Source organism: Hemicordylus capensis, chromosome 5 (assembly GCF_027244095.1).
Source record: "Hemicordylus capensis ecotype Gifberg chromosome 5, rHemCap1.1.pri, whole genome shotgun sequence".
Lineage (NCBI taxonomy): Eukaryota > Metazoa > Chordata > Lepidosauria > Squamata > Cordylidae > Hemicordylus > Hemicordylus capensis.
The window spans coordinates 21744389-21771879 of NC_069661.1; the positions used below are offsets into that span (position 1 = coordinate 21744389).

Here is a 27491-nt window from a genome sequence, read left to right on the forward strand (position 1 = left end):
CGACTAGACTAAAGCCAAGGTAGAATGCTGGGGGCAATATTTATTGACTCTTCCTGCCCTTGCAAGAAAGAGACCTTGCCCATTATTTGGGGAGTTTGTGTCTGTCTGTCTTTTGGAGTGTAAGCATAAAGGGTGCCTCCAAATTTAATTCAGTGTTATCAGTGGGTAACACTGGTGTAGCCTTTTGTCCAAAGCCATTTGTTGCTAAATGGAATAAAGGCAGCAAGGCATTAGGGGGAAAACAGTGCTATGTGTACATTCTGCTCCATAAGAGAAAGGATGGCAGAAGTTAGAGCTGCTGCTAATCTGCATTCATTGTGACATGTAGAACAATAAACCTGGAGCTGATTTTAATTTTATTTTTATTTATGCAATTTTTAAAAGGGAGAAATATACTACTTTCCAAGCAAGAAACAAAAGGCATGGCATCATTAGGCATTCCAAACAAATATAGTTGGGTACATCAAACCTTCCATGCTTACATCTACTTGTTCTTTGATACAACATTATAAAGTTAACGATCTGTCTTCTATGCTGTGATGTTAGTTAAAGTTCAATTCATTGTTAATACAGGTTTTGTTTGTTTAAGAGGCAACATTAAAAAGAGGTGCCAATGTGGTTTGTTTACCCAGTGTAAACAGACATGCTTACGTTTAGAAACTGATGCCTGTACATATATTCACAAGGTAAAAGGTGTACAATGTAAAAAGAAAAAGAAAGAAAAGATCACTTTTACTTCTGGCTTTTTAGGGTAAATAATTGCCATTTGAGATGCATTAAAACATGGTTCGAAGACTGCAGCAGGAAAATTAAAAGCAGATAGACCAGCTCAGGAGACGTCTTTTACATCCTTGGTGTCACCTTGAAAACACAAGAGCAGATGTCAGTTGCATAAGCATCTACCATTGTACTTAAGGAATAAGGCCACTGTGGCCTACATATTTATTAATTAAATATTTTAGCTGCTTTTCACAAAATTCTCCCAAAGCAGCATACAACAAGAACAATAAAATACTGCGGCTTATGTGACAGACAGCATTACAGAGATTCTGCACTCTGCACTCGGGCGACCGTGGATTTCTAAGCAAGCCCCAATGCTGCTCCAAATGAGTGCTTGCGTAAGCAGCGCTACTGGGGATGCAACAATGGATGTTGATGGTGCAATGTTTGCTAACCCTGACTGGCCAAGAGGCACTCGTTTTTAGCAGGAGGGGAGCATCTGAAATATTCAACCTCAGCACAGCATCCCTCCAGTGGCTGTTGCTGGTGTTCACCTTGCACTTCTTTTTAGATAGTGAGCTCTTTGGGGATAGAGAACCGTCTTCTTCAAACTGCTCTCAGAACCTTATGGTTGAGAAGCGGTATATAAATGATATCACCATTTAGGACAGTAACACTTCCATATTCAAGGCACAGCACTTGCTTCCCACCCCCAAACCGCAATCCACTCTGGAGATTTCTAGAACTGGCATCATGCCCTGCAGAATAGATTCCTGAACAATATGATAGGTAGCTTTGAGAGAGCCTGCAAAATACAAGCATTTGTTTAAATATATATTCCTTGCAGCAACATCTGAGGCTACTTATTTGATTAAAATACAGTAGCGTGCAGTCCTCAGAGATACTGAAAATAAGAACAGGAGGAAGGCCCTGCTAGATCAGGAACCTAGGGAGCTGTTTTACTCCGAGTCTGGCTATTGGTCCATCTGACTAATTCACTGACTGGCAGCAGTTCTCCAAGATTTCAGGCAGGAGTCTACCTTCTGTAAGCAAAGCAGGTGCAACGGCTCCTACCCCCTAGATGGGCGAAAGGTCCATCTAGTCCAGGGCTGCTCAGCGTTGGTCGTCCTGCAGATGTTGGCCCGTAGCTCCCATAATCCCTGACTATTGGGATAGTGGCTTGTGACACTGTGGCTGGGGATTATATGGCAGTTGTAATTCAAAAACAGTACAGCATGGGAGAAGCAGATTTGTATGCCCTAGCCTTCCTGCTCCTCTGTGAAGGTGCCACAGACTTCTCCTGCCTATGCTATTTGTGCCATCTGTGCTGCAGATCAGCTACCTGTAGAATAAGGACATGATCCAGCCAAAGTTAAATATACTTATATTCCAATGGGTTCAGTTAGAGAACTAAGATGTGCTGAATTCCTATTCAGAGCATTTTGATGTACGGCTCAATCCTACACAAGTTTCTTTGAAGGTAAGTGCGACTGGATTTAACAAAACTAAATTCTAGGAAAGGACACGTAAGATGGCAATCTTAAGTACTTCTAAGGCCTTCCTCCAGCTCTAAAATTCTAATATTTGCTGTCTTGTGTCCTAATGTTTTGAGGGAGATGGACTGGGAAGTTTGAACATATGATTTAAAGATGGCTGTTGAACACTTTGCTTGCTTTGAGTCACCAGCATTCAGTGTTAAAAAGCCCCATGCAGAGCCTTCTGGACAGAAAGGATTTCATAAAACATGCACTTAGCAGCAACCAAAATAGAATGACATTTGCTAGCCAAGAATTCAATACATACTAGGAGAGGGTATTTCTGCCAGGATATTATTTCTGTTGAAGAAAGCAATTAAAAAAAATATTAGAAGGACTTTTGCCAAAAGTGTATGGACAGCATATGCTCCAACTGTTTATCTTGTTTACCAGGGATGGTCCTTCTTTTCTGGTCCCTGACCCTGGTAAAACCCTGTTGGCATTTTGCCTTTCGGGGTGATGATGGGGAGACTCTTTAACAGCCAGGCTTGCATGATGGATGAGGGAGTGAAAGGGATTATTAAAGAGGATATGGAGGTTGCAGAGAAGCTAAATGAGTTCTTTGCGTCCGTCTTCACGGCAGAGGATACTGAGCATATACCTGTTCCTGAACCAGGCTTTTTGGGGATGGAGGCTAAAGAATTGTGTCAGATAGAAGTGACAAGAGATTATGTTCTAAACTGCCTGGAAATATTAAAAAACCAGCAAATCGCCAGGGCCAGATGGCATCCATCCAAGAGTCCTCAAAGAACTCAAATGTGAAATTGCCGACCTCCTTGCAAAAATACATACAGTAACTGATCCCTACAATCAGGCTCTGTACCGGAGAACTGGAAAGCAGCAAATGTAACACCGATCTTCAAAAAGGGACCCAGGGGTGATCTGGGAATTTACAAGCCAGTTAGCTTAATGTCTGTTCCAGGCAAATTGCTGGAAGGTATTCTCAAGGATAAAATTGTAATGTACAAAGAACAACAGGCCCCTGCGGGGGAGAAGCAGCATGGCTTCTGCGAAGGTAAATCTTGCCTCACCAACCTTTTGGAGTTCTTTGAGAGTGTCAACAAGTGTGTGGATCAAGGTGATCCAGTTGACATAGTATACCTGGACTTCCAAAAAGCTTTCAAAAAAGTTCCTCATCAAAGTCTTGAGGAAACTTAGCGGTCATGGGATAAGGGGACAAGTACATGTGTGGATTGCTAACTGGTTAAAGAACAGGAAGCAGGGTAGGGATAAATGGAGAGTTTTCACAATGGAGGGAAGTAAGAAGTGGGGTTCCCCAGGGATCTGTACTGGGACCGGTGCTTTTTAATTGATTCATAAATGATCTAGAAGTTGGGGTAAACAGTGGGGTGGCCAAATCTACAGATGATATCAAACAATTAAGGGTAGTAAAATCCAAAACAGATTGTGAGGAGCTCCAAAAGGATCTCTCCAAACTGTGTGAGTGGGTGACAAAATGGCAAATGCCATTCAATGCTGGCAAATGTAAAGTGATGGACATTGGGATGAAAACGCCCAACTTCAAGTAAACGTTGATGAGATCTGAGCTGTCGGTGACTGACCAGGAGAGGGATCTTGGGGTTGTGGTAGATAGCTCGTTGAAAGTGTCGACTCAATGTGTGGCTGCTGTGAAAAAAGCCAATTCCGTGCTAGGGATCATTAGGAAGGGGATTGAAAATAAAATGGCTCATATTATTATTATTATTATTTAGATTTATATCCCGCTCTTCCTCCAAAGAGCCCAGAGCAGTGTACAACATACTTTGGTTTCTCCTCACAACAACCCTGTGAAGTAGTTTAGGCTGAGAGAGAAGTGACTGGCCCAGAGTCACCCAGCTAGTATCATGGCTGAATGGGGATTTGAACTCGGGTCTCCCCGGTCCTAGTCCAGCACTCTAACCACTACACCACGCTGGCTCTCCTTGTATAAGGGCATATTATAATGCGCTTATACAAAACTATGGTGTGGACACACTTGGAGTGCTGCGTACAATTCTGGTCACCACATCTAAAAAAGGACATTGTAGAACTGGAAAAGGTGCAGAAGAGGGCAACCAAGATGATCAGGGGCCTAGAGCACTTTTCTTATGAGGTAAGGCTACAACACCTGGGGCTTTTTAGTTTAGGAAAAAGACGACTGCGGGGAGACATGATTGAGGTCTATAAAATCATGCATGGTGTAGACAAAGTGGATAGAGAGAAATTTCTCTCTCACAAACATAACACTAGAACCAGGGGTCATCCCATGAAATTGATTGCCAAGAAATTTAGGTCCAACAAATGGAAGTATTTTTTTCACACAACGCATACTCAACTTGTGGAATTCTCTGCCACGAGATGTGGTGTTGGCTACTAGTTTGGATGGCTTTAAGAGAGGTTTGGATAACTTCATGGAGAAGAGGTCTATCATCAGCTACTAGTTGGAGGGCTATAGGCCACCTCCAGCCTCAAAGGCAGGATGCCTCTGAGTACCAGTTGCAGGGGAGTAACATCAGGAGAGAGGGCATGCCCTCAACTCTTGCCTGTAGGCTTCCAGTGGCATCTGGTGGGCCACTGTGTGAAACAGGATGCTGGACTAGATGGGCCTTGGGCCTGATCCAGCAGGGCTGTTCTTATGGACACTGTGGAGCTCAGGAAGCTCTCCACAGCTCGGAGGCTTCTACCCATGGCATGATCGCATAGTTAGTCAGGATGTCAGCCACTGATTTTAGGATGAACGCAGGGCTACTGGACAAAGAAACAATAACAGCTGTTTCCCCATTTTAAGAAAATATAAAATCTAGCAGATACTCTGTTCCATCTCCAGCACTAATCACAGCACATAGTAAGGCAGAGAGTAGAAGTAAATGATAAGCATGGTAGTCTTTATACCAAAGCACAGGAAGATACTGTAAAAATGGAGACAAATATTTTCAGTACAGCTTTGCAGGTATCTTGCAAAGATTTATTTGGTCCATAAGTATAAGAAGAGTAGTAAATATTTTGGGGTGTTTTTCTGTTTTGAATGATTAAAAATCTTTATTATAATACTGATACATCCCCCCACCCCCGAAACATTGCTGCACATTCTGGACCTTGAAAACAAATTTTTCTAACACAAAACAATCCACTTTGATCCCTTTTCTACACTGTAAACTGTCTGAGGAGTCTACCTTTCTCAGTCTACACAAACCAGGGGGAGGGGGGATAATACTTTCAAGAGAAATGCAGTGCGACTAGGTATTTGTTAGCCAGGTATTATTGTTGATATAACTGTAAATTTACTTACCCCTACAGCAGGTGGGAACATCTAAAATGCATGAAAAATTACATTTAGACATTTAAAATAAATATTTAATGCTAAATATTTCATATTAAGGCTTTTTCACTGTAAACTGCCCAGAGACTCAAGTTTTGAGCGGCATAGAAATAGTATGTATGTATGTATGAATAAATAAATAAATAAATAAATAAATAAATAAATAAATAAATAAATAAAATAAATAAATAAATAAATAAATAAATAAATAAATAAAATAAAATATAAACAAACCCCTTCTGACTTGGCAAAGAGGCATCTTTTAACGCGGTGATTCTCTTTATTTAGCAGGGGGAGAGTAACTGGCTCTATCCACCCCCCAGCACAGCATCCCTCCATTGGCTGTTGCTGGTATCTACCTTAAGTTTCTTTTTAGATTGTGAGCCCTTTGGGGACAGGGATCCATCTAATTTATTAATTATTTCTCTGTGTAAACCGCCCTGAGCCATTTTTGGAAGGGCGGTATAGTACTCAATCAATCAATCAAACAAACGAAACAAATAACATGGCTTTTTGAAAGTGGCCATTCTGACATTTCCTCCCCCTAATCACTCACGGTTACAGCACTGAAAGTGGGTATGACGTCCTGCCCTTGAGCTGCCACTCATCCCCTCTCTCCAGCCACTCACGGTTACAGCAGAGGCAGGGGCGGGATAATCCTTTTCAGTATACACGGCAAACTGTCTACTTTTCTCAATTTACACAAACTGCGGGGGGAGGGGTACTTTCCAGAGAAATACAGTGAGACTTTGTATTTGTTAGCCAAGTATTATTATTGATATAGCTATAAATATCCCTCCAAAAGGTGGGACAATCTAATATGCAAGAAGCAGTACATTTAGACATTTGAAAGACGTATTTACGGCTAAAACAAGTAAAGCTGTCCTGAAAGCGGCAGATAGGGCTACAATGTTTAGTCAATTAATTGGGTAGAGTAATCAATTGAAAATCTTTTGGTTGCCTAAAAAGCAGCTTGTTTTTAAATGTTAGTTATTTTCATGACAAACCTTTTAAAGAACTGCAAATGGCAGCTGCTTAAGTTAAGGATCAATCAGCTAAAGCATCTTTATCTGGCGGACATTCCAAATTGTAATATTTTATTTTAGGTTTGGAAACAACTGCTTGCCTGCTGAGCTGTGCTAAGTAAGACTTGCTCCAGGAAATCGGGGTGTGCATGGAACTGCTCCGGGTGGTTCGGTTTGGATTCAAACTTAATTTGAACTGAACCACTCGGTCCGCAAACTGGTTCATTAGAACCGGTTGATGGTTCAGTTTTTGCACTAGAAGTGGGTTGAACCAGTTCAGACAGGTTTGACTTGGTTCGGCATGCTTGCAAAGGGGAATCCGATAAGGAGGCCTGAACTGGGCAGCTGCTGGCCCACACTGATGGGGGGGGGGCGAGCACTGGCGGGGCCTAGTGGAGCCACCAGTGGACCACTACTGCTGTGGCATGTAAGGTGACCTCCCACCCCCCTTTTCCATCCCCATAGGGTTCCCCCTTTGCTTGCAACGGGGAATCCTTACTGGATTCCCATTTGCAAGTATGCAGAACTACTTGAACTGGGCCAAACCGATTCAATTTGAACAGGTTCAACTTGAACTTGGACTGGCCCACCTATTTTGGGCACCAGTCCGGTTCAAGCTCAAACTGGTCGAACCAGGCTGCTTTGAATCGATCCCAGTTCTGTTTGAACCAGTTCTGCAAATCCCTACCAGGAAATAAAAGGAAACCTTAAAAAAAACAAAAAACTGGAAGTAAGTTGCTTCTAACTCAGGTATATATTGGCACAGTCAATGAGTAAAATGTTCTGTGGACTAGTAACTTTTGTAGATTTATTTGCAATGTCTTTTTAAAACAAACAAACAAAACAAAACCCATTCTCCCAAACTTGTTTAACAACAACAATAAATATTAGGAACATAGGAAGCTGCCATATACTGAGCCAGACCATATGTCCATCAAGCTGTGTATCGTGTTCACAGACTGGCAGCGGCTTCTCCAGGGCTGCAGGCAGGAATCTCCCTCAGCCCTATCTTGGAGATGCCAGAGAGGGAAATTGGAACCTTCTGCTCTTCCCAGAGAGGCTCCACCCCCTGAGGGGGATATCTTACAGTGCTCACACATAAAGCCTCCCATTCATATGCAACCAGGGTGGACCCTGCTTAGCTAAGGGTACAAGTCATGCTTGCTACCACAAGACCAGCTCTCCTCTCCAATATTTATGTACCACTTTTCAACAAACATTTCCTAACAGGTAGGATGTGGTTGTGGAGCCTTGTATGTCATCCCCTACTGGAACCAGTGTAGCATCTCATATAAGATTATTATTTATTGCATGTATATACCCGAGGAGCTGTGGACAGTATACATGATTCTTCCCCAGTTTTCTCTCTATTTTTTTCCATCGGTGTGCGGAATGAGTTTTGTTCTGGGTGGCAGTATCAAGGCAGTCTGTGAGCACCTGCATTCAGAATTGGGCCGTCCTGATTCAACCTGAGCACGATCTAAAATTGACTGAGTGGACATCAAAAAAACTTGTGAGCATGCACATGTGCGCACACCTTAGAGGGAACACTGTTCTTTGCCCTCTTTATTCTCACAACAGCTCTGTGAGACAGATTTAGCTGAGAGATAATAACTGGCCCAAAGTCATCGAGTGAGCTAAACCCGAGACTGGGTCCCAATCCAACACTCTAATCTCCACCACATCTGGAGTAGCAGTAGGGATGAGAATATGTGACCTTTGCCAGCTGGACCTTGTTTCCCTTGTGTTTTTTCTAGGGTAGCAAAAGGACTCTAACATTATAGAGGCTTCTTTGTTTGGGGGGTGGAGTTTAGAGCTACCATATTTACCCAAATACAAGACAACTCTGAATTTAAGACGAGTCCCTAAAAAAATAGAGGTTAAATACAGGTTATACCTATATTTACCTAAAAGGAAGAGGGCTCTGAATTTAAGAAGACTCCCCGATTTCTACCACCAAAGAACTTGGAAAGAACCTAGCCTTGGATTCAGGTAAAGACAGTACCTAATGCCTGCCCCTGCTGTAGAAGATCAACCCTTCTCTGGCTCTTCCAGCTTACATTTCTTCCTCCCACTCTTGCCAAGTATATCTCCCTCCCCAAATGTAAAAGCCCAGCCCCATTAATACAACCAGGTAGTTGCAGAGACCGAGTTTGCCATCAGATCTCTGACAGCTGTAATATTTATTTCCTTACTTATTTTTAAACATTTGTATGCCACTCTTTGTCAAATAGCTCCCACAGCAGTAAACAATATTACAATAAAACACACAATTACAATTCATCATAAAACATGTCATCACAAAACAAAGAGCATAAACGATAAAAATTAAGTAAAAGCAATAATACTAGTGCAGAGGCAAGGAGATCAGTAATTAAAATCAGCTAACTGAAATGCTGAATGGCGTGGGCAAATAAAAAGGTTTTCACTGGACATCAGAAAGATAACAGATTTAGTGCCTAGCAAGGCTCTTTGAGGATGGTGTGTCAAATATGGTGCACTGTGGTGTAATAAAGAACAACGATCTTACAGGAAATCCAGGATATGCAGGATAAGGAAGCTACAGATGGAGAGAAAGCAAAGAGAAAAATCAGAACATTGAATTCTCACAGTAAAGGTCAGACTGCAGGGTTGTTTGGTGTCCAAATTCAGAACAAGTTTGAATGAGAGATATAATGAGCCCTCTGCGCTATGGCCAGTATGTTGTGGCCAGTGTGTTGTGTAAATGTTTAGCACCATCTGGCGGACAATCTATGAAAAAGCATTTGTTTCCAATACTTGGAGAAAAAACGGCTTTTTCATGGACTGTCAGCAGATGGCGCCGGGAAGTTGCATGACATAGGTGAACATAATGTGGAGGGCTCTTTACATCTCCTGGAGGTTTTACGCATAGCAGATTTTACCGTGGCTTTACCGGGAGGCCAGTGGCGGAGCGGGACCACCGGTGGCCTGTGTGTGGCCGTGGCAGCAGCCCCGTTGACCCCGCCCCCTGCGCCTGACATCAGATGCAGGGCTAGCCACGCCCCCAGTGTCTGACGTCAGACGCGGGGGGCGGGATCTGGCTCCCGAACGGAGCCTTGAGGCTCCATTCAGGAGTTAAACTAAGGCTGCCGCTGTGTTCGCAACACAGCCTGCAAAGCCGTGCTCCCTATCCCCTACTCCCCCAGGCGATCTAGAAGGATACCATGGTGAATGAAATCAAACGCCGCCGAGAGATCCAAAAGAACCAGCGAAGTCACACTCCCTCTGTCAATTCCCTGGTAAAGGTCATCCATCAGGCCCAACAGCGTAGGGAGGCTGGGGGTGGCCCATGTGTGGCGGCCACCACGGCCCCGCTCCCCACATCTGATGTCAGACGCAGGGGCCCAGCTAGCCATGCCCCCGCGTCTGATGGCAGACATGGGGGATGTGCTCTCCCTCCAAAACGAGGCCACGCGTCCCCCTTTGGGCAGCGTGGGCCGGAGTGACTCTCCCTGCCCAAGGCAGGGAGGGCCGTTCCGACCGTGCTGCCAATGCAGCGCAGGCCGATCTCTCTCCTAAATGGGGCCGAGCAGGCCCTGATTGGTAGCAGGGAGAGTTACTCCTTTAAGGCAGGCAGAGTCACTCCGGCCGTGCTGCCAACGCAGCACGGGCCAATTACAGCTGCAAACTGGTCTGCACGGCCCCGTTTGGAACTGAAATAACGCCCCCCCCACATCTGATGTCTGACACGGGGGGCATGTCTGGGGCCGCACTCGCGGCCCTTGATTGGTGGCGGCCCGGGTTCTTTGAACCCATTCTCCCAATGGTGGCTCCGCCCCTGACCAGGTCTACCAAGGCTGTCTCAACCCCATATCCAGCTCTAAAGCCAGTTTGAAATGGGTCTACTCTAGATAACCAGTTTCCTCCAAAACGGCCTGGAACTGGTTGGCCACCACCCTCTCAATCACCTTGCCTAACCAAGGGAAATTGGAGACTTCTGAAGGCTTAGCTGTGACGGTTAGCCTTCCCTTAATATATGTAAGATTTCTTGTTGTGGTTAGTTTTACTTTCCCCCCTGGTCTAGTGCATTGTTGTTTTATGTACTATTTTTTAAAATAATATTGTGAATGTTAATAGCTTTTATTTTTATCTTTTGCCTACCTTGAGTTGTTTTTGAGGAAGGTGAGAAAAAAAACTTTTTAAATTAAATAAGTAATAAATAAATATAACAATGAAAAACTGACTTACAAAAGGTTGGACACCAGGAATCATGGGGTTCACCTAAAGAGAAGGGACACCATTCAATCAATCAATTATATCATAGATGTTATCTACGATTATATTGGGCTAGCTTGTTTAAGTCATCCTGAATCTATCTATCTATCTATCTATCTATCTATCTATCTATCTATCTATCTATCTATCAATCTATCATATTTTTATACCGCCTGATATATACCTCTCTAGGCAGTGTACAGAATTTAACACAATATAAAGAGTCACAGATTAAAATCCATGAAACACAATTAAAAATAGCATAAAAACAAATTATTAAAACAATTATTAAACAGTTATTAAAACAAATTATTAAAATTCATTCTAATTAAAAGCATGTGAGAACATGTGAGTCTTGAGGGTCTTCCTGAAAACAAACAGAGAAGGAGATGCTCTTATTTCAGCAGGGAGCATATTCGAAAGCCCCGGGGCAGCCACAGGAAAAGCCCAGTCCTGGGTCGCCACCAGATGAGCCGGTGGCAACCGTAATTGGACCTCTCCAGAACATCATAACTGGTGGCAGGGTTCATGAAAAAGAAGGAGCTCTCTTAAAAACCCTGGGCCCAAGCCATTAAGGGCTTTCTAGGTAATAACCAACACTTTCTATTTCGCCCACAAACATATCAGCAGCCAGTGCAATTCTTTTAAAACTGGTGTTGTCCCTTCATGTTGTCCCGGAGACCAATCTGGCTGCCTCATTCTGTACCAATTGTAATTTCCGGGCTACATACAAAGGCAGCCCCACGTAGAGTGCATTACAGTAGTCAAGTCTGGAGGTTACCAGCATATGTACCACTGTTTTAAGGTAATTTTGCTCCAGAAATGGATGTAGCTGATGTATCAGCCAAAGCTGATAAAAAGCACTCCTGGCCACTGCCTCAACCTGAGAAACCAGGGAGAGCTTTGGGTCTAGGAGCACTTCCAGGCAACGTACCTGAGTTTTCACAGGGAGAATAACCCCATCCAGAACAGGCAGATCGAAACCATTGCTCAGGTCCTGACCGCCCACAGTTAATACCTCTGTCTTATTTGAATTCAACCTCAGTTTGTTATCCCTCATCCAGCTCATTACCACCTCCAGGCAGGCATTTAGGGAAGATATGCCATTTCCTAATGAGGTCAACATGGAGAAATAGATCTGGGTGTCATCAGCATATCAGTAATACCCTGCACCAAACCTCCTGATGATCTCTCCAAGTGGTTTCATGTAGATGTTAAATCACATTGGAAACAATATGGAGCCTTGTGGAATTCCACACTTTAGTTCTCACTTTGCAGAAAAACAATCTCCAAGCGACACCATCTGGAATCTACCAGAGAGTTAGGAACGGAACCACTGTAAAACAGTGCCACCCAATCCCACCTCCCTCAGTCAGTCCAAGGATACCATGGTCGATGGCATCGAAAGCCATACAGAGATCCAAAAGGATCAGCAGAGTTACACTCCTTCTGTCAAAAGCCAGTTGGAGATAATCCATTAGGGCGACCAAGACAGTCTCAACCTCATAGCTCACATGAAAGTCAGTTTGAATGGGTCTAGATAATCTGCATCATCCAAAACTGCTTGGAGCTGAGAGGCCGCCACCCACTCAATCAACCTTACCCAACCATGAAAGATTCCATCAGATAAACATTTATAATATTTACCAAACCCTCTCTGGTAATATGATTACCAGATGAAATAAGCTAAGTTGGACAAGGGTCAAGAGAACAGACTGTAGAATGAACAGTCCGAAGCAGTTTGTCTAATTCCTCAGGAATCACATACTGAAAGTGATACAATCTAATCCCATAAGAGGAGTTGCTGGACACCTCCACAGTAGACTCTGCAGTAACTGTGGAATCCAGCTCGGCCCAAATATGAGAGATTTTGTCTGCAAAAAAGGCATTAAAACACCACAGTGAGTGACTGAGGTTCCAAGTTTAAATTAAAGGGAGAAGGGGTACATACTAGTCCCCTCACAACCCTAGACAACTTAGCTGAATGTGAATTGGCAGAAGCAATGCGGGTAGAAAAGAACTGCTTCTTTGCTGCCTGCACTGCCATAGCATAACTCTTCAAATGTGCTTTGTGTAGTGCCTGATCAGATTCACACCGAGTCTTTCTCCACTTTCACTCTAGTTGTCTAACTTGCCGCTTCACTCCTGTAGTTGATCTGAATACCACAGGGCTGTCTTTAAAGCAGGTCGGAGAGGACACTTAGGAGCGATTGTGTCTACTGCTCTAGTGAGTTTATTATTCCATGTCTGCACCAGAGTATCTACAGAATCACTAACAGAGCCAACCCTAAACCCTTGCAAGGCTTCTTGCAATAAGCTCCTCAGGTGGACTAATTCAACAGGTCCTTTACCCCTGCAGAGGTGGGTTGTGGCTGTAAGTTCTACCTTAACCAGATGGTGATCCATCCATGACAATGGGGAGATGACAGGAGTCCCCACCCACAGAGAACCATCCTGATCAGTGCAAAAGACCAAATCGAGCATGTGACCAGCATGATGTGTCGGTCCAGAGACCAATTGGGATAGGCCCACAGTCGCATGGCCGGTATGAACTCCTGAGCTTCTCCCGACAACCCGGTCCCACAAGGAATGTTGAAGTCCTCCACCACCAACAGCCTGAGCCACTCCAATGCCAACTCAGCAACCAGGTCCATCAGCTCAGTTAGGGACTCCATTGGGCAGCGGAGTAATCGGTACACCAGCAGAAGTCCCAGTCTATCCCCGTGATCCCTAGACTTAGATACACACATTCAATATGGGCCAAATCCCTGACAGGGATCCTGGTATGAAATGCTAGAATTCATTCAACCTTGGAATAAGTGAACTGAAGAATAAAGATTAAAGTCCACGAAGAGTGCAATTCCCTTGTTGCTGAATAGTCTCAGCAATACAGTACATCTTCACCCGAATGATCACACTCCTTCCACTCCACCCTACCTGGCTTACCCTATCCCAATGTGTAATTCTTTCCTTAGCTCTGCACTACTGATATTCCCTTGCTAAGCTTCACTTTCCTGTGGTGATGGACGGTGAGATGTTTGAACCCTGAGCAGCTACCGACAGCAGGGGTTATCAAACATGGGTCCCCATATGTCATTGGACTACAATTCCTACCATCCCCAGCCTCAGTGGCCAAAGGGGATGATTGGAGTGATAATCCAACAATATTTGGGGATCCAAGTGTGAGAACCCCTGTCTTAGAGCAAGAAACCTATGACAACAGGTAAATAACACTATCCTTCTTATGGGTTTTGGCAGGATGTTACCTGTAGTGGCTCCTGATTCTTCTTCTTTCATAGTTCCTGCAAATTAACTATGGAGCTATATCGACATTACAAACTTTAATAGGTTTAATAGTTGTTCCCATTCCCCCATGACATTCTGGGAAATTTAATTCTGTGATAGAATAGGTCTAGTATTCACTGAGTGAATGCACAGCACCTTACACTCTACAGTTCACAGGATTTAATGAGGGGAGACATACATGAGGTATAGTTATATCTCATACACTCCAACCAATCCAGAAACAATGAGAACATAATATTGAAAAATTGTCTTACTGCTGCTGGGCCAACTGGAGGAATGCCCTAAAGAAGAGAGAACATACAATTAATCACTTAGTTATAGCACAGATGTTATGCAAGCTTGTTTAAATTATCCTGAAGGTTTGCTTCAGATTGGTAACATCCAGTTTACCTTGACTAGAAACACTGATGCTGCAATTGGAAACCAGAATAGATGTTGTGGTGTGAATTTTAAGCTCTCCTAACTCTTTGATGTACAGATTTGGTGAGCAATTCCATATAACATTAACCAATGATATTTAAGTAGGCTTAACCAGTAAACGACTGAAATTATTGGGACTTGAATAATGCTGTTTTGACCCTCCCTACCGCCCAAGAAAGCTGGGCTGAGATCTACTGATTCAGGAGCAGGATTTTATCTTAAGTTTCTGGATCTGTGTGGTAATTCAATAGGCCAATATATCTGTAAGTTTTTGTCATGGAGACACACTGCATGAGGGGGTTATGCGACGGGCGCATGTGTGGCTGGTACTTCTGGCCACTTCCAGCTGGGGGGGGAAGTGGTGGGAGGAGTAAGAGCACCCTCCCCCACCCTTAAAGCGGCACTACCACCGCCTTCGAACCGCCCAGCTGCAGTTCCGTGCACATCTCTATTACTGTGATACATAGGAACTATAGGCATGTTAAAAAAAAAGAAGAAGTAAAGATTTCTTAGTGTGATAGGTGATGCCATGAAATTTGGTGAGATTGCACCCTTTATAACACAAAAGGGTAAAAATGTCCCCAGAATGTAATGGTTTTGTGTGAGAGGGTTAACATACCACAAAAATACAGATATCATACAAATACAAAGACAATGCATGTTGATGATGACATGACAATTAATAAAGGGTCTGTTAATATGCAGAAATTCATTTAGAACATTGCAGAGTTTAATATGGCTGCCAAAATGTTTACTTCTGGGGTTTGGCAATATTAAGATCATAACATTCAACCCAAATTCTGCATTGGCAAATTTGAGCAACAGTTCTAAGTTCAAAGGTTCTTAACTTGATCAGGATATCATTTTTGATTCTTCATCTTACTTGACCAATGCATTAACCTCTTTTTTAAAAAAAGATTCAGATAAAATATATAATGCTTAGAAAAACCTTAGCTAAGGAGAGAGATAGTGCTGAATTTTCCAAGGGGTTTTAGTGTTAAATTTACAGCAAGTCAAATTTACCAGGTCTTGGGAAAAGTACAACATAGTGAGAATCAATTGGTTTCAAATTAATGCTTGCCATTTGGCAGGAAGTGTTTTTCAGACCACTTCCTTACAATGAAGCAGTTCCTGTTTAAGTATTTGGAACCCTCATTTTCTGTAATACAATCCAAGGGTATCTATGTCTATAATATAATATAATAAATATAATGTATAATAATATATAATATATTATTTAATAATATATATTAACTAAACATCATCATCCTCATCATCCTCATCCTCAATATTATTAATTCCTGTAGACCGACCAGGGGGATGTGTGGGGATGTGGCAAGCCACGGCCCTGCTGAACCACATGATTGGGCAGTGGGGATTCTATATGCAGATGGGGCGAAGGAGCCTGTGAGAGCAGAAGCACCATGGTGATTGGGCAGTGGGGATTCCATACGCAGATAGGGAGGAGGAGCCTGTGGCACTGTGGTAATTGGGCAGTGGGGATTCCATATGCAGATAAGGAGGAGGAGCCTGTGATGGTTAAGGTGAGTTGGAATGCAACTGTTACTGGTCGGAAGATGTTCTGTCAGCAGCCTGAGGGGAATGAGCAGCCATGGCAGCACTGGCAGCAAGGAAGGGTCCAGGCAACCACTGCTGCTGTCTGGGGCTACTGAGGCTATTGTCAGAGGAAGGCAGGCAGGCAAGGGATGGGCTCGGGCCTGTCAGGGGCCTCAGGGGAACGAGCGGCCATGGTGGTGGCAGCAGCGAGGAACGGCCCGGTCAACCACTGCTGCTGCTCCTGTGGGGAGGAGCAGGAGTGGGGCTTGGATGAGGGTGGGGAAGTTTCTGGGGCTGCAGTTTGGCCAATAGGCGGCAGCAATGCTGCAGCCATGACCAAGAGGGGTGAGGGGGATGGAAGCAAAGGGATGGAGGAGGAGGAGCAGGAGTGCAGCTCAGGTGAGGGTGGGGAGATCACTGAGGTGAGGGGGGATGTGGCAGGGGGTGAGAGGAGCAATCAAGTACTAGTGTGCAGATGCCCTAGAGTGCGCGAGAGTTCCAGCATTGAAGAGGAGAGAAATAATGGCAGCCAGGAGGTGGAGGTGGCGGGCCGGTGGGTGAAGCCCTGCCGGCCCGAAGAGGTGGGTGGACGGCGGTGAAGCCTTGCTGGCCGGGACGAGGAGGCAAGAGGCGTCAGCAGCATGGCGTGGCCCTGGCCCACCCACCAGGATGAGATGGTGGCAGGCCCTGGCCCGGCCACAGAGGAAGTGGCAGTGGGCTAGCCTAGCCTGGCTGGCGGTTGCGGGATGGCCTGGCCCAGGGGGGTGGCGGTAGTGGGGAGTGGCCGGTTGGCCATCCAGAATGCCGGGCATGCCGGCGTGGGGTGGGGGGGATGGCTGGGCCCAACTAGAGATGCAGATGGTTTGCGCCCAGGCCCACTAGTAATAATAATAATAATAATAATAATAATAATAATAATAAATAATAAATATCACAAAACTAAAAAGGACAGCGCATAATGATAACCAGTAGCAGTAAAATTTAAACAATTTAAATAACAGAAATCATACACTAAAACCCCTGGGAAACACAAGTTTTCAAAGCTTATTGCACGGGTGTTCAACCTAAGGCTTCCCAGCTGTTGCTGTACTACAACTCCCATCATCCCAAGACATTGTTATTTCCTTTACTGTCCAGGTGGGAAATGGACAGGTGGCAACCCAAGCCTGGTTCATACTAGATGTTATCTGCATGGAGAAAGAGGGCATAAGCATGGAGGACACAACATTTCACCAACATCTCCTCTTAGAACCCTCTACAGACCACTGAGTCTGAATCCTTGCTTCTCTTTCTATGCTAGCATTCTGACAGATATAGAAATTTAGAAGTTACCTGAGCTGGATCATAGTAAACATAGATAGGCATACCCTGCAAAGGAAACAAGATTTTGAACCAATGATACTAATAAATTCATCTTCACATCTAATTTACTAGCCTTCATGTTGATATTATGTGTATAGCTAATGCTCACTGTGCCAGTAGCAGGATGACATAGTATGGCTATCTGTACGACTTGCACTGCTGTGGCACACCTTGTTGGGGACACCCTGACCCCAACATTAAACCCAGAATTACCAACCCAGAATTGTGTAGAATTCAGGCCTGTGTCTGAATTCCATTTTATTTAGGAATCAATTAATGCCTGAATTCAGATGAACTGATCAGTACATGATACCCCGACCTCATGACTGCCTGGTAAATGATTCATGAAGGCAGGGGTAATCTAGCATTGTTTATCAGTGTTTGTGAAACTCACAAAAGACACAATGGGTCAGGCTTGATTACCGGTCTTATACTGCTAAAATTAACTTGCTCTCCGGTAATCCCCTTACCTCGCTGACAGGATACTTCTGCCTTAGTCAAATGTATTGATTAACTAGCCTCAAACCATGCACCCCTTTTGTTGCTACTTTAAACATTATTTTGTGATAATCACACACTAGATAGATGTACACAAGAAGTAATTTAATTGCTGTCTAACACATATAGTTTGGCTTCTTCTTTCCTAACATCTTTGACTTTTAACATTCTTGGGGACAAGGCGGCAGAAGATGCAGATTTGCTTTGGGGAATGTCAATAGAACAATGCTTGTTCTATCCTTCCCAAACAAACAGCTAACAGAAGATAGAACTCAGATCCTGTGTACCCTGACTGACTTAATATCCTGAGCTAATTTTGATAATTAAAAGACAATATCCAGAGGATAACAGGAATGGACACCTTTTGTGATCCAGGAGACTCAATGGACATCAAAGGATGAAACCACTATAAGAAGGAGTCTCTGGACATGGCAAATTAGCAAGCTTTGCCTAACAAGCAGACCTTTGCTCAAGAGCCATCTCAGAGTTTGCTGCTAAAGCTGCAGGGCTAAAAGCAGGAGCTCTTTCCATGGACAGGGACTGTCAGGGACCTCTCCTGTGTAGTGAGAAGTCAAGACTTCCCCAGTCATGGTGCTCTCACTCTCCACCTCGCTCTGAGCAATCTACCAACAGCCTGCTTGACCACTTGAAGACTGCATCGCTTCCAAGCTCCTGAAATCCAGCACCAGCCTTCTTGCAGCTGAAACCTCACCACTCTCAAGCTCCAGCAACGAACAAATCCTTTGAAGCCCTCTTTGTGAACCTGGTGAGATGCCCATCCAATGCACAACCCAGCCTGCTTCCCCGCTTCCCTCCTCCCTACTAATCACTGCCATTCCCTTCCTGAGCCCTCCCTTCCTCCTCCTTCTCTCTCTGTTTCTCTCTAAATGCTTTATTAGGATTTATTAGACAGCTGCAATTATTGATTGCATACACATATGATAGTTAGGATTAATGTTGTTGCTAGCTATGATTGAAATATTGTTAGTACAGTGGTCCCTCGACTTACGAAGTACTCGACATCCAAAGATTTCGACTTACGAACGACAAAAAATACTGGAAGTCGTTGCCGGTTTAGATGCGGCTTCCTCGACCTACGAATTTTTAGATGCAGTTTCCTCGACTTACGAATGTTTCCAGACCTCTGTGGATGCGCTTTTCGACTTACGAAAATTTCGACTTACGAACGTGCGTTCGGAACGGATTATCTTCGTAAGTCGAGGGACCACTGTAGTCTGTTTTCTGCTCAGATTGATGCTGTTATTCTTTAATACTCAATAAAGCCCATTGAATCATTTAGGAGTGTTTTTGATCTTCTTTCTACCTTTGTGCCCAAACTATACATAGTCACCCTATAAAAGAACTGGTCACTTTGTGACACTGATGAAACAAGCCTAATTTCATAAGCTAGCTCTGGAGCATATCTAGTATACAAATGAGGCTTGGTTCACAACAACCTGAGGAAGTGACTGGATTGGATCCATAATGTTTACATCATTTTAAGTGAAACATGGAATTTATGGGTGTTTCCAGACAGAGAAATACTCCATTTTAAAATGGAAGTTCTTACTGCTATTCTACTCAGCACGTAAATGGCATCTTTGGCTGTTGTGCAATTTCATAGCACCATTTGCTAGCCACTTGCTACCAATCCATTATGAGAATCGAGGCCTTTCAAAAACCTGAGTTCTCATCAAGGATTGGTAGCAAATGGCCAGCAGATGAAAGTGCACAATTGCAGGATGGCCATCATCTGCATGCCAAATAGAAAAGTGATACGAATATCAGTTTTAAAATGGAGTACTTCTCCATTTGGAAACCCTCTAAGTGTAAACCCCCTTGAGTGCAATTATGAACAAAGAGCTGAAACAAGATACAAGTTGCATGTTTCTTTGAAAGCCGGGGCTATCTCCTCTCTGTTGCTCTCCCTTTTTATTAACAGTACAACCAAGAAACAGAATGACTGGAATGGTGGTATCTAGTGTATTGCATTTCCTTTAAAGAAATATATTTTACAGTTAACTATGCGACATTCATGCAGCTTTTTTTGTTTTGTTTTTGTTTTAGTAAAATAGCCACTTGGGGGGAAATCAAGAATAAGACTGCAGCACATGACGAGAGGATATTCAAACACTTCCCCCTGCACTGCAGTCCTGACACCCCCCCCCCTCCACACACCCTCCAGAAAAAGACCTATTAGCCACAGGAGTCGTTAGCCACATTTATGTATTTATTTTGGAGAATTGATTGAGTCACTCTTCAGCATAAGTTCTTAGGGTGGTGATGCACAATTAAAAGAATGGAACAGTATGTTACAATGTGTATTACCTGAGGGTAACCCGGAGGTAGGGCTGCTGCAGGTTGGAATGCTCCAGGTTGAGGTTGTAGCTGAGGTGGAGGCATCATGAAGGCAGGACGCCGCTGTGGAAATAGAAAGCAATATAATTGTTGTCCTTTCAGATGAACAGTCTTTGTTGTAAAGATGAACATGATACTGGACTGGACAAGGCTCGTTGCTCTCGCTCTGCTAAATATAAGAGAGCGACCACCTTACAGGATGTCTCTTTGCCCAATTAGCAGGGGCTATATAGTTACTGTAGCCTCTTTATGTTGTAAAACACATTTCAGAATGTGTGTTCAAAGAACTGGTTTTAAAATACGAAAGCTAAGACACAGACAAGATCACCAAGAATGAGGTGATTTACCTCTTCACTGGAACTTGCTGACCGCTGTCAAAACAGAGAAAACAGGGTTAGAGAGGAGGTTTTGTGGAACACTGTTTTATCCTCATAGTGGGTTGATTTGGACAATACTTTGTCAGACTGGCCCACCTCAGGCAGTGCCGGATTTAGGGACAAGATATGAAAGCTGTAGCTTAGGTGATGAGGGGCCTTTGAATACAAAAAAAACAAACAAAAACTAAATTTTAAATTTTACGTAAAGCTTTGAAAAATAAAGGAGAAAGGACTCTGCAACTAACACTATCATTCTGATAAGACAAAAATATGTGTATAGGGCTACCCAATTATTTATCACATTGATTTCATAAACCTGTACAGAAATAACTGTAAATTTTATCTAAATGTAATTAGATCTGGGCCTGGTTAAGATCAATGCCTACCATCACGTTATAGGCAGGTTCACCTCTTCAAATGAACTCTGCTGTAATTGTGTGCAGTGCGGTGATGCGGGGTGAGCCACACACCAGCAGCACACACTTCTGACCTGTTTAGTCATGTTGTGGGGCCTTTTCAGCTTGATATAGCTTAGGGCCCCTCCATGTCATAATCCGGCCCTGACCTCAGGTGATAAAGATGAGCGGTTGCTGTGTGAGCACATACATCTCTCTCTGCCACGGTGCACCTTTTCTTAGCCACGTCGGCACCTAGTTCATCTGAACCACCCCTCTACACCTGGTCCAAATGCTGCTTTAAAGGAGTATTTCAAATTTGTGAAATATCAGACGCATCACCCACCATGTGATTGAGGTATAGGGCTCTGGGAGAGACATGCATGCTCACAATACATTCATTCATGCCTTTATCACATGGGGTGGGTTGCCTGGGCAAAGAATAATCCAAACTGGCCCAGTGGGAGAAAATGGTAAGAGGTGCAGCAAAGAAGAATCCAAGTAAAAGCTCAACCTATTCTAGTTAGCACGGCTGGCTGGGGAACGGGAGGGCTGCATCAGGGCTATGCAAGGAAGGGCCAGGGCAGCAAAATGTGACCTCACACATGCTTGCTACAATAAGGCCAATCAAAGATGGCTGCAAAGAGGATATGGTATGGCCTCCCTGGCCTTTCTGGTGATTGGCTTTGCAGCAAGATGTGGTGCTACAGGCTTGGGAGGGCTTGGGCCTAGCTGCGGCAAGGCCAGGGAGATAAAGCCAGGGCAGGAAAAGAGGCAAGGGTGGGGAAGCAGCATTGATTTACCTCACGGCGTCGCTCGGTCCTGAGACCGCGGTGTGCTTCGGCCCTCCTTGTGCTTTGAGTTGGCTCCATGGTTAAAAAACAAAGTTAATAAATAGGAACCAAAAAGGGAGGGAGGATGGACTGCGAGCTGGAGGGCTTTTGTTAGATTGGTGCAACACTCCTCTTGTTTGCAGTGGGTATGGGTTAGATTAGGCTTTTTTCTTTCTTTCTTTTGATAATGTACACCCCACCTTTCTCAATTTCAAATTCAGGGTGGCTTACAAACAATAAAACGACAATAAAACACAGTCATAAACACTAAAGCATATAAAATAGGAAAAAACAAGCAGAAGCAGAATAGTAAAACCTCTCGAAGACAACCAGTATCAAAAGGATAGAGGTGAGATAAGGCTTATGGAAACAACGATGTTTTCATGAGCAATTGACAAATTAAAAGGAAGTCTGATAGCTGGATGTCTCGGAAGAGGGAATTCTGGACAGATTCATTTGTTTCCTTCCACCATGAAATTTCCTTAGGCTCTGTCCTCAGGCCCTGTTCAAAAACCCCAAGTTATTGGGTTCCAGTGTCTCAGACACTTGGTCAAATAAAGGATTTAGAATCTAAATTTAGGCAGGGGCTCAGGAGGAAGAGGTAAAGAGAAATGAGGAATGGATATCAGCAAAATAAATTCCACATAAGGCCCATTCACACATTATGTTCAACACTCATACGAGTGCACAGTGTACACAGGTACAGATCTGTACACAGGTACAGTCATTCACATATTATGTTGAATGTAGGCACAGAACCACACTTCCTATTGGTACTGTGCATTTGAAGGCCCTGTATCTAGGTTCACTTTTAAAATTAACACAGGTTCAGTCATTCACACAAACACATGTATGTTTATACAGACATCAGCATACTTGCACAGGATAATTTCTGAATCAGGCTTATGGCTTTGTTCCATCTGGGGAACAGGACTAAAGATAGATGAGCAAGGATATGAATATTGGATTGCATCCCAACTGTATTTCTGCAAATGAAATAAATTCTGTTTGTGTGAAATATGGAGGGGTTATTTTAATTAATTTTCCTTTCCTCGGTGGTCCCCAAAAATATGTTGGGGGGACTTAAAGGAGTAGTTTGGGATGGGTGCAGGGGGCAGAAGTTCCTCCCTTGTGCAAAAGTAACCCCTTCCATGTGTAGAAGTTTTATCTGGGTCCAACCCATTATCCCTGCTTATGTGTTTAGGCACATCATAGTACAGTAATGCACCTTATAATGCACCTTATAGTAATGCACCTTATGAGATGTGCTCCCACGCTGATGCAGTCTGAAGAGGAAAATGCTGTATTGTGGGGAGAAATTAAGGAACTGGGTGCTGCATGGGAAACATTCATGCTGACAGTAAGCTCATGTCTTTATCATGTGGGGTGGGCCACTTGGGCAAAAGATTGTCCAAACTGGCCTATTGTGAGAAAATATTAAGAGGTTTTGCAAAGAATCCCTCTGGAATCCAGGTAATTATTCATTCTATCCTATTTCCCATTCAGTATGGCTGACTGCGGGGGCCGGGGAGGAGGGGAGGGCTGCAGCATGGGGTATGAAGAGGCAATTTTCGATGCCTTCCCTTTCCCAGGACGTCCTCTGTGCCACCCAAAGATAATGTCTCCAAGGGCTGTGCAACCTTCAGAGACATATTTTGTGTGGCACAGAGGGCTTCCTCGGAAAGGGGAGGGTGACAAAATTTGTTGCTTCTCTGCTGCACTTATGCCATTAATTGGGAAGTTCTTTTAAGCTGTTCTCTTGCTGCACCAGGGCATCCTTGCTCTGAATATCAGGCACTGTAAATGGTCTGACTGTTTTCTCCATCTCCCTGTTCAATAATACTTACACGGACTGGGCTAGCAACTGCTATGCTCAGAATGCAGGCAAGAAGAATCAGGAATTTCATTTTGGTAGATGAACCTGTAGCAATACCAATAAGAAACAATTCATTTCCCCATATTGCTAAGGCTGTGATTGTAAAGACTGGATTATTGATGCAAGTTCTCCTGGGATTTTTCAACCAATGACATTTTTTAGGATGCATATGTTAAAATCAAGATATTCCTTGTGCCAAAGTCATCCAACATCCGACTAAAAACTGAGACTTTCTTAATTGGAATCTTATTTCAGATATTTAAATACATGTTCTACCAATATGACTGTTTTATGACAGCATTTATTTTTGTTATTTTTTATTTATTGTTAAATTTATATACCACCTTTCATTAAAAACAATCCCAAGGCGGTTTACAAAAGTTAAAAAACATACAATAAAAATGACAATAAAATATTAAGCTAAAAGTATTGAAACAAATCTAATTTAAAATCTATAAACATAAAAACTATACACAGGTAAAACACACAGAAGCAGCAATAGAAACAATCATGTAAAAGCCTGGATAAAAAGCCAAGATTTAACAAGCTTTCTAAAAACTGTGATGGAGTCTGAGGAGCGAATGGCCACTGGGAGAGCATTCCAAAGTCTGGGGGCAGCAACAGAGAAGGCCCTGTCCCGAGTGCACGACAGCCGAGTCTCCCTCATGGTCAGCACCCAGAGCAGAGCCCCCTCAAATGACCTTGTCAAGCGGGCAGCAACCCTTGGGAGCAGGCAGTCCCTCAGGTACCCTGGGCCCAAACCATTAAGGGCTTTAAAGGTCAAAAACAGCACCTTGAATTGGACCTGGAAATGAACTGGCAGCCAGTGCCACTCTTTCAGAATGGGGGTGATGTGCTTCCACAGGGCAGCTCCAGATAAAACCCTAGCTGCCGCATTTTGCACTAGCTGCAGTTTCCGGATATTTTTCAAGGGCAGCCCCACGTAGAGCATGTTACAGTAATTCAGCCGTGACGTGACTAAGGCATGGGTAACTGTGGCCAGATCTGCCTTCTCGAGAAAGGACACAGCTGGAGCACTAGCCGAAGGCGTGCAAAGGCACCCCTGGCCACCGCCTCCACCTGAGCTTCCAAAAGCAGATCTGGGTCCAGTAGTACCCCCAAGCTGCGTACTTGCTCTTTCAAGGGGAGTGCAACCCCATCCAGAACCGGTAAAATCTCCTCATCCCGATTGGCTCTCCTACTGACCAACAGTACCTCCATCTTGTCCGGATTCAGTCTCAATTTATTAGCCCACATCCAACCCATCACAGCCTCCAGCCCCTGATTCAGGACATCCACCGCCTCCCTAGGACCAGGTGACAAGGAGAGATAGAGCTGAGTGTCATCTGCATATTGCTGACAACTCAGTCCAAGTCCCCGGATGACCTCTCCCAGCGGTTTCATGTAGATGTTAAACAGCATGGGGGATAAGACTGAACCCTGCGGGACCCCACAGGCCAATGGCCCTGAATTTCCAATTGTCATGACTGTGCATCTGCATCCCAATTGTCATGAAGCCATATCTGACATTCTGCCCCCACCCCCAACTGGGGATGAGGCGACAGTGAATTGCGCTCCCTCTATCTTTCTTCATAACTTCATCTTATTTAAAGTAAATAACTAGCAATATGTAATTACACCTAGCATACACTGATATAAGCAATTCTTTTTAGCACCTACGTGAAATTCTGCAGTAATTCTTGTCTTCCCTCTGTTTCGTATTGTGATGAGCTGAAGAAGAATCAAGAATCAAGGTCTCTGTGACCAGCTGATATTTATATTCTTTTGCAATGACATGGCTTTAATCATTAACAAAAGACATGTCTTCATGAATCAGAACTTCTTAATATCCATTGGATTAAGGGTTTTATTGTATGTGAATGTGTCTTTTACCTCAAGAAATCACCACAAAGTTGGCTGTCAAAGAAACTGTATCTAAGTGATGATGCATGTACTTTTTAACAAGGACACCTCCTATTCAGAATGGACGGTCTCAGTAATTCTGTGGAAATTGTTTAATGCTGTGATGGTGAAAAGAGACTAATGATAACTTGTTTCCTAGTCTGCGGGCAAGAAATCTTGAAGCACCCTTTCCCTTCTGATGGGAACAGCACCAAACAGGGGCGCAGCTAGGTAATTTCAGACTCTGGACCTAATGGCCTTATGGGGGCCCCTCCCTTGTTATCCCCTTAGCAATAAAAGTCCTCAAAGCAGTTTACATAGAAAAATAAATAGATAAAATAAATTAAGAGATAAGATGAGAATGAAGAGGGGGTTTTCTGGCCAGCTAAACTCAAGGTTGTGGCTTAGTGTGCATCTTCCATCGTGTTCACCATCATGACCACCCCACTCTGGATGTGTGCCCCGACATGTATCTTGCAGATTGCAGCAATAGACATAAGAGAGTTCTTCAGTACTGTTTTGGTAGCCTAGCCTTTCGAGGCACCAAAAGGGAGTGACCAACCTCCCCCGCTTTTTTATAGGTTGGGGTGGCCATTCTGGGGTTACAGTAAGTCCTGGGGCAAGACAGAGACGGCTTCAGAGTGTCCCAATGAAGGGTTACTTCTCCCTCATGGGTTTTGTTAATGCTCACAGCCTGGTGTCTCCCCGGAGGTCCCAGGCTCCCTCCAATCTGCTGGCCTCATCATTGGCCTCTGCCAATTTATCCCAGGCAATCTCCCACTCTTTCAGGCCCACAACCCACCATTTCTGGTTACCCAGGCCTTTATTAATTAGCCACAAAGGCTAACAATCTTTCCTTCCTTGTATTCCTATCCCACCGCGTCGCATGTTCCCTGTCCTCATTTCCTTTCCCTCCATTTCCCCTTCTGTTGCCCCGACCCTGCCCCCAGAACTAGCCAAGGCAGTGCTCTGCCTCCCTCTAACATCGCCAGTGCTCACACGTCAGGCACTGGCGACACTGCTTTTTGGCCTCTGCTGTGCAGCTTGCCTGCTGCCACCAGATCAGCTGCAGCCGTTCCAAGCGTCATCTATGCTGTTGGGTACGCCATGCTGCTTCTCCTCTCTGGCTCTTCCCCGACTCCTGCAGGAACAGGATCCAGGGTGGGGATCGTTCCCCACAGGGAGTTGTAGTTCAGAATGGCTGCAGGTTGAGAACCTGGCACAGCCTCTGACCTGCAGCCCACCTGGCAAAAGAGTGAGGTGACAGCGAAATGAGATTAATGGCAACGTGTTTCCTAGTCTGTGGCCATGGAAGCTTGAACAGCCCTTCTCTTCTGATAGGAACAGCACTAAATTCTACCCTGCCAGAATTCCCACTGATTCCATCCTGATCAGTCAGGATGAGCAGCAATGTTCAAAACATAAGGAGGGCCTGACTGGGTCAGACCAAAGGCTGATTTGGACTAGCATTCTGTTTCCCATATGGGAAAGGGAGGGCGCAAGTCCACATATCAGCTGGACTTACCCTGAAGCAGGGGCGTAACTATAATAGGGCAAGGGGAGACAGTTGTCTGGGGGCCCACTGCCTCCCCCCCCGCAGAGACAAGTCACATGACTCCCCCAGCCACGCACCCGCCCGGGCTTCCTTCAGTTGGATTCATCCTCCAAAATTGATGTGAGTGTTAAGACCAGGAGCTACCAGAACAGCATGTCTTTCTCTAGTACCATTAAATGACTTGCATCATCCACAATTTACAAAACTGTTACCACTATTCAGCCTCATTTAAGATTTC

General features: G+C 44.2%; 1 protein-coding gene across 1 annotated transcript; it reads right to left on the bottom strand.

The window, feature by feature from the left end:
- Positions 1-345: 345 nt before the first annotated feature.
- On the bottom strand, positions 346-27258 carry LOC128326115 (basic proline-rich protein-like). The gene is made up of 11 exons (XM_053252286.1): positions 27224-27258; positions 25477-25527; positions 23768-23841; positions 20663-20686; positions 20286-20378; positions 17430-17465; positions 14375-14401; positions 10788-10820; positions 9109-9138; positions 5524-5544; positions 346-861 (listed from the first exon to the last, which is right to left on the bottom strand). The coding sequence occupies exons 3-11, from the start codon at positions 23825-23827 to the stop codon at positions 844-846; spliced, it is 342 nt and encodes a 113-aa protein (XP_053108261.1). The 5' UTR covers positions 23828-23841; positions 25477-25527; positions 27224-27258; the 3' UTR covers positions 346-843.
- Between the last annotated feature and the right edge of the window lie 233 nt (positions 27259-27491).

Coding starts and splice junctions, on each gene's coding strand:
- LOC128326115 (XM_053252286.1), bottom strand. CDS start 23,827: ATGAAATTCCTGATTCTTCTTGCCTGCATTCTGAGCATAGCAGTTGCT. Junction 17,466..20,285: donor TACCTCCGGGTTACCCTCAG/GTAATACACATT, acceptor TTTCCTTTGCAG/GGTATGCCTATCTATGTTTA. Junction 10,821..14,374: donor CTCCAGTTGGCCCAGCAGCA/GTAAGACAATTT, acceptor CCTTCTCTTTAG/GTGAACCCCATGATTCCTGG.